The sequence below is a fragment of the Poecilia formosa genome, unplaced genomic scaffold (assembly GCF_000485575.1).
Source record: "Poecilia formosa unplaced genomic scaffold, Poecilia_formosa-5.1.2 Scaffold26, whole genome shotgun sequence".
NCBI lineage: Eukaryota > Metazoa > Chordata > Actinopteri > Cyprinodontiformes > Poeciliidae > Poecilia > Poecilia formosa.
The window spans coordinates 2,733,230-2,740,859 of record NW_006799965.1 but is presented as its reverse complement, the minus strand read 5'-3'; the positions used below and the strand labels follow the sequence as shown (position 1 = coordinate 2,740,859).

General features: G+C 42.6%; 2 protein-coding genes across 2 annotated transcripts in view; both read right to left on the bottom strand.

Annotated features, from left to right (window-relative positions):
- The window catches only part of nsd1a (nuclear receptor binding SET domain protein 1a), a 20,407-nt gene extending 17,278 nt beyond the window's left edge, over window positions 1-3,129 (bottom strand). Inside the window, exons 1-3 of the mRNA XM_007548420.2 lie at window positions 2,707-3,129; window positions 1,251-2,263; window positions 427-568 (exon numbers count right to left, since the gene is read on the bottom strand). Coding sequence (XP_007548482.1) covers window positions 427-568; window positions 1,251-2,246 — 1,138 coding nt within the window. The 5' untranslated portion in view covers window positions 2,247-2,263; window positions 2,707-3,129. The remainder of the gene's footprint in view (window positions 1-426; window positions 569-1,250; window positions 2,264-2,706) is intronic.
- Window positions 3,130-4,368: 1,239 nt separating this feature from the next.
- Window positions 4,369-6,994, bottom strand: LOC103135605 (UPF0461 protein C5orf24 homolog). Its single transcript, XM_007548419.2, has 2 exons — window positions 6,513-6,994; window positions 4,369-6,269 (listed from the first exon to the last, which is right to left on the bottom strand). The coding sequence occupies exons 1-2, from the start codon at window positions 6,515-6,517 to the stop codon at window positions 5,597-5,599; spliced, it is 678 nt and encodes a 225-aa protein (XP_007548481.1). The 5' UTR covers window positions 6,518-6,994; the 3' UTR covers window positions 4,369-5,596.
- Window positions 6,995-7,630: the final 636 nt, after the last annotated feature.

Below are 7,630 nucleotides of genomic sequence, written 5' to 3'. Positions count from 1 at the left end.
TATATATATATAGACTGGTGTAGTATATACATATAGTATATACATACTACACCATACTACATCAGTATGAATATATACTTTTACTGCAGAAATATGATCATGTGTTTACAACACAATCACAGAGAAGACTGTTGTTCAAAAGACATACACTCAAAGGAAGGTAAGCCTCAAAAGGTTATTTCTGTATAAAAATATATTAATAGAAAGTTAACTGGAAGGATAAATGTGGTAAAAAGGGAGTACCAACAGCAGCTATAACCAATTTTGTTTAAAATAAGTTATCTTTGTCATGCTTTTCAGATTTAATCTTCAGATCCTCTATTATATTATTATATAAGAATTGATGGTTATTAAGTAGTTACATTTTATCTTAACAGCATATCTGTCCACAGAACATAAAAATACAGAAAAGTAATCAGAACTCACCTTTCATTTTTGTGTGGATCCCTAGGTTTGGGTCACAGAGGACCTGGCAGGGCCACCAAGGTCGTCTGTTGAATTTTGCCCACACCAGGTCTCCTTCCAAGTACTTCACAACAGGGAGAAGTTTTTTCTTCGGGCTGTTGGACTAAAATCAGCACAAGGAAAACAATTTGATGTGAGACAAAGGCTAAAATGACAGGTCGTCTTGTTTCAAATCAAATCAAAACAGTGACAGAGCGCTATGGGAAAGCACATGTTGCTACTCTTTCAGTGTTAGATTTCATCAAGATACGTTTCATCTAAAAGTGTATATTTCAGCATATATTTTTACCCCAATTTGAAAAAAATATCCAGTTTCTTTCTGGTGAAAAACAACTGGTGATTTTCTTTGAAGACCTAGATTCTAATTTTGAGCGATTAAGATTAAGTTTCTAGACACTACAAGAGAGAAAGGAATGCAGTGATCTTAGATAGCTTCTGACTCCATTAGAAAACAAAGAAATAATAGGACTATTCTCATTTTTACATTAAAGCATATGCCACTGAACTATATCCGAGTTTTACTAAGTTAAAAATGGTTTTGCTTTATTTGAGGAACAGGGGAAATACTTCATATTGTTCTGTATTTATTACCTAATCAGAGTAGATTCTTATCTTTGGCTGACTGATTGGTGTGTCACTATAAGATATATTTCAAGTGCTACTTTTAACAGAGTCTTCCCCTTGTGGATGAGATTTCTCCACTCTAATGCATAGCCAACACAAACAAATGTCCATTTGGTTGCACAAACAATGCAAAACAAATTCCCCACATGTGTCCAACTCACGTTAGAGTTGGTACCAGCTGGTGAGACAAGCCCAGGGTCAACAGGAGAGGTGAGTTCGACTTCGCTGTCCGACTCCTCGCCCACATTCCACCCGTCTCTCATAGTGATTTCTGGCAGTGCACTGGGGCTTAGTGTGGGGTTAAGTTCAGAAATAGTTTTGGACATCAGATTAAAAACTGTGGGTTTGTATGCTCTTCTCTCTGTCACTGAGTTGCATGTGCTTTTGCTTCCAGTGACGCTTCTGTCCTGGGTCGTGTTTGAGGGGAGCTGAAAAGGCTTGAGGTCCTGAACGCCGCCGTGCCCCTCCTCCTCCTCCTTGATGTCACTGCTGTCAAACAGCATGGACCCAAAATGCAAGCCCCGATGCTCCCAAAACGCGATGGGAGCGTCGGGGATGCGCTCGAAGCTGTCTGGACTGCGAGGGGAGAAGCCGTTCCTGCTCCCGTTTTGCAGGCTTTCAAAGGGGTCCATGTCGTCTGTGCCAGGGGATGAAGGTAGCTGGATGGGCGGTGGCTCAAACCCCTCATCTTCATCAGTGATCGAACTTGCACAGTGCAAGTTGCTCCTGGGGTGAAAGTCTTTGCTGTTGAGTGAGGCGTTCATGCGCTGCGGTCTCCTCTGCGGGCTGTAACCTGCATGCAGAGTCTCGAATGGCTCCATGTTGTCAGTGCCAGGGGATGGAGGCAGTTGGACTGCTGGTGGCTGAAACTCGTCATCGTCATCATCAGTGATTGGACTTGCACAGCGCAAGCTGCTCCTGTCCTGGGGGTCAGCATTCAGGCGCTGTTGTCTCCTCTGTGGACTGTAGCAGCGAAAACGCTCCAGCTGATTGTATCCCAGGAAAGCAGACTGTGGCAGCTGGCCTGGTCCACGAGTCACAGTGCCACATTGGCTCCTATAAGAAGTGCTCAGAGGGCCGTTTCGGGCCCTCAGATCTGGCTGGCTGGGGCCAAACACTGATTCGACCCTAGGACCCGGTCTGTATGACTGATTCATGTTGTCATCCTTATATCCTGTTAAGCAGAAACAGACACTGTTAGGTAAGGGAGGTGTGACGTTTAATTCTACCACAACAAACATAAATCCGAGCAAAACAACAGGCTATCCAGCCTGCAAAGAAACTTATAAAGCGAAAACTGTGCGCACACACACCATGATAGCATGGCCTCCATTGTAAAAGGCCAGCTCAAGACAAAACCCTAAACACGTCCACCGGTGAGCTCCGTCTACACGTTTCTGTTTGCGAGTTATTAGAAAAATAGCGCCGCTTTGTCTGCTAATTGTGGGTCATGGCGATCACCGAGACTGTAGTGAAGATGGTGACACTGAGCCATCACAGAAAAAAAAAAACACACACACACAAGAGCGGCTCACACAAACAAGCTACGACCGATCATAGGAAGCTACTATTAACTCACACATTGTCAACACGTGGAAAAAAGGGCGAAAAACCCACCATTTGGAGGTCGGTCACCGTCAAACCAACACCGGATCTTTGTTGGAGTGACACAAAGCGACTGCTTTCCTCGGCTTTGCCTGCACAATCCCAGCTGCAGCAGCTCTGATAGTAGTAGTAGGCCCAGGCACAGCTCTCATTCTCGGCACTTCATCGCCTCATCAGCAGCAGCGGCGACGGCAGCAGCGACGGCCCTCCTCTTAGAAACTGTCAGCTTTACAGTGAAGAACAAGATTAAATCTGCTGCTACCCCTTGAGAGCCACGACCGGTGTCTCCCTCTGCCACAGCAGATTATTTACTACATATTTTATCTTCGTGCTAGTCGAAGTGCCCCCGGTTATGTTAAAACAAGCCCAGGCTGACTGTGTTGGTGAGCAGCAGCCAATCGGCTACCCAGCTACCCAACCCCCCGTCTCCGCAGAGGGCCGTGACACTCGCTCACTACCGCACACACTCATGTAAATACGGGCGAAAGCGCAAGCGCGCGCGTTAGGACGTCCAGGTGAAGTTACTAAAACTATAAAGTGGCAGTGATAAACTCTGAGGAGTTCACAAAAGAATGAGGTGCCTCGGTGTTTTTGAAAGCAGACTCCGGGTGTGTTGTTTTGTGACCGAGCAGAACGGTTTCCATGCCACTTTCAGAGCCAAACACACGGCCTCCCTGGTCAGACCTCACTCTGTGCGCCATGTTGTCTTCCCACACAGAGGACTGGCAGGAGGAAGCAGGCCGACAGGCAGGCGCAAAGGAAAATAAAAGATAAAGACAAGCGGCGAGAGCCGCTGCGCCGTGAAAAGTTATTGTTTTCTGTTTGCTTTTAAACAGCGATTTATCTCTTAACGAGATCACACAAGCATGTCCTGTTACGCAGACTGAAATTATAAACAGATTCAAAAGCGCAAGTATATGTAAAAGAGCGCACAGTAGGTTCGAGTCCTCTTTAAGGATCACACAAAAACCCCGTGATTGCTTCATGCAGCTTATCCACGCATTTTTATATCTTACCCTATTTAAAAGTCCGAAATGTTTCTGGAAATATCCGGGGGTAATATCTATCAATTTAAACACGATTTACATAACAACATCGCCCAGTTTTATTATGAACCAGCTCCTCCTTTATACATCCCTGTAAAACGCTGTATAATAGTGTCATAATCACATCCGTGATTTAACTTGACTAACTGTAAATATAAGGATTTATTACAAAGTAATAGTTATTATCAACATGGCGAAAGCCCCCTAGTGGCTGCATAGGAGCATTGAATATTTTGTAATGGGTGGTTAGAAGGGGCTTTTTATGTCCTTGGAGCCAAAAATAAATAAAATCCATACTAGAATTTTATGAGTTGAAGTATATTGCTGTAGCAGGACTTTAAATTTAGGTCAGATAATAAATCTTCATTCCCTTAAGGATTTAAAAAACAAAACAACTGTGTATGAGATTGTTTCAATAGCAGAATAAACCTAACTTGCATGTTTTTGGGCTGTAGAAGGAATGGAGAGAAAGGCTATACATGCACATGGACACCCTGCAAAGCTGCAAGATAACAGAACTAACTACTGATGAGTACTATATATGGTAGTCAGAGTGGTTGAAATTCTAATAAATAGGTTCAAAAAGGCACTGCAAATTGGCAAAGGGGTGAACTGAGCTGGAGCCACATACTTGAAAAGATTTTTATTATGGTTTCACATACAGCACATTAGGATTTATTATATAATCCACAATGCATATTTCTGATTTTCAATAGTGACAAGAATAACTACATAAAAATGGAAGTGCTTATGATAAGTCCAATAACAAATAGGAAAGACATCTATATTTACAAAGTGCAGAAAGAACATATACTGTGCTCAAAAATTAGTAAGTTATAGCAGTTGAAGCTAATTAAAAATTTAAACACAAATTGTTTGAAGAGATGTACCGATCAATTCGCCATAGATGGTAATTTTCTTTTCTGTTGTTGTAGAACCAAGACTAATAACTCCCACCATTTTCAGCCCCTAAATGTATTAAACAACTGTATGTATGCACTATTTAGCCTCAACAGAAATCACACAAATTTAGGGACAAATGCTTTTATACTTAAACGGTGACAATCTGTTTATAAAACAACCTGGAGCCATTTTTTGTCCTCGTCAATGTGTCTTCAGCAAGAAAATCTGAATCAATCAAAACTGAAACTGGTAGGTCAACCCTAACTGCTTAGCTTTGGTGCTGGGTTATAAAACAAAAATAAAACACATACTGTACAAGTATAGACTAGTTTGAAAACATTTTCTGTCAAAGAAGTGAGCTGGTTGATCTGTTTCAGAAAGTAAAACTAGAACAAAAACACAAGCCATAAAAAAAATGTTCTGGAGTCAGGGCCGGCTCAAGGATTCATGAGGCCTGAAGCAGAGTTTCATTTGGGGGCCCACCTTCAATTCATCATAATGTCCATGATTGGCTGCTTGGACAATTTTACCTTCTGCCTTCAACTAGCTTGTATTTCAGTCGACTAGTGAACGAACATTAATTTGTTTGAAAAAAGAAAAAAAGAAAAGAAAAACGTAATTTTTTTTTCCTTCTTTTTAAGAATTTAACATGGTCACCATGTTGTGTAAATTTAATTTGGGTGCCTAAGAAGATTCAATTTAGACTTATACCTTGAGCTGGCCCAGACTGAGGGAACAAACAACTCTGACATAAAGTTTGAATTGCTACTTATGACTTTTTTTGCTTTTTCTTATTTTTATTTTTTTTGCATGCATGCATGTATGAATTAGTGCATCTGTAATTACACTTTAATTCACTTATTAGATGTGAGTGATAGATGATACAGTTTATTTAAAAAAAAAAGTTTTCTGACGCATGCTCATGCAACCAAATAACAGAGACGTTTGTTGAGCTATTCCCTGGGTTCATCCACTTTGCTGCTGGCGTCACAGAGATCTCTACTTTCCATGATGGCGTACGGAAAAGGCGGAACATCACTGCCAGGGAAGTCCAGTTTCTTGGGAATGCTGCAGTTGCTCAAGTCAAGTGTTTTTGCAGCATCACAGCCAAACTCCAGCTTTTTGAGACGAGCTAGACTCTTGATGCTGCCGGGCGGCCTGCCTGGGCTGACTTTATATCCCGCTGCCTTGGTGGTCCCCAGGGGTCTCCCTGGGCTGGTTTTGAATCCGGCCGCTCTGGTCGTCCCAAGTGGGCGTCCGGTACTTGTGCGGTACCCAGCCAACTTTGTAGTCCCCGAAGGCCTCCCTCTCCTCCCTGATTTAACTGTACCTTTCTTTTTCTTGGGGCCATCAGGCGCCAGGGCCTCGCCGACCCCGATTCTTGCCGCCTGTGGTTGGAAGTCACCTTGGTTCTCCTGGAGCTGGCATGTCATGGCTTTGTGTATTCCCTGCGGCAAGGGGGTAAGACTGGCGAGGGACAGCTGCAAACCAGGGTTTGACGGAGAGGCATAAAACTTGTTGGAGTGGGTGCCGCATAAATCAAAGTGGCTGGCTGGGTGGCAGTCCTCTGCCAGCCCACTGATACAGAAGTCACTGGTGCTGCTGCTCAATCGGTGCATCATTTTTCTGTCGGGGTGAAGAGAAGTGGAAATAATGAGGAGAACATGTGTACACTGGCAAGTACAAGCTGAAGCAGCTTACTTTGATGAAGCACACGGGCCTTTTTTTTTTCAGGTTGCAACACAGAACATTAAGGATGAAAAACAAAAAGCAAAGCCAGAGTTTCTAAAACTATAACTTTCTCCAAGTCAAATAATCACTGAAATCAAAGCTTAGCCACTAATAACACATAAACGGATCAGCTCGTACCTCATTTATTGTTGGGTGTTGTGTTGGAACGGGTTAATTCTGTCTCGTAAAGGTTTGTCCCCTCTGGAAGCAGCAGCATCATCTTTGTTCGGGCGCTGCGCACCCTACGCCCCCGGTGTTCTGACCAGAGCTCCGTCCGGAAACAACGCCGCTCTTCGCAGTTTATTTATGGCCTGGTTAATCCTTGCTGAGGAGGGTTAGATGGGACCGGCAGCCATTTTTGACCCGAAAAAAAAAATTAATAAAACAGCATTAACCGAGCACGCATGCGCAAAGGCGGGTCTACAAGACGTAGAGGGGATCAGAGTGACGTAGCGAGGCTCAGATCAAATATAACTAAGACCTTTCTGACTGTTGCAAAGCAGCTACATCACTATTAGATACTCTGAAGCTTTTGTCTAAATACTGATATCAACCTCATGACCATTTTCATATTTCATCATATTAACAAAAAGTTAGGTGTGTTTTAATGCAAATTTAAACAATACATTTGCAATAAATTACTGTTTATTGGCTGCTTCAACAGTCTTAATATAAACATGTTTCCAACATGTTTATATATAAACTAGATTTGAACATGTAAATACAGAAATTTTTGGCTATGTTTCTTTCAAATTAGGTCAAGTTTATGATACGCATCTGTGAACAAAAATTTGATAAAGGTCCCGACTGATAGCTCTGGAAGGTGAACCTCTTCCGAGTCATTTAGTCTTTTGAAAACTCTAATCGACCATATTTCAAGATTTTCCTACATTTAGCTCAGTCCATCTTTCATTTTAGTCTGATCAGCTTTTCTATTGTTGCTCCAGCAACCCCACAGCATGACGTTGCCACCACGTTTTACAATGGGGACGGTGTGTTCAGGGTGATGTGCCCCTTGCCCAAGCAAGACTTTTATCCCCTCCTTGATATTGCTCTCTAAAAGCCAAATTTGTGGAATGCACAACTAATAGATGTTTGTGTTCATACTCTCACTAAAGACAGCTCCTCCAGAGTTACAAAGGCCCCGAGTTTGCCTCTCTGATTAGATGACAATTTAGATAGGCAGCCATCTTTGGGTTGAACAGTGCCATATTAAAACCTTGGAGAAACTGTTTAATTCCTCAACTGTGATTTAA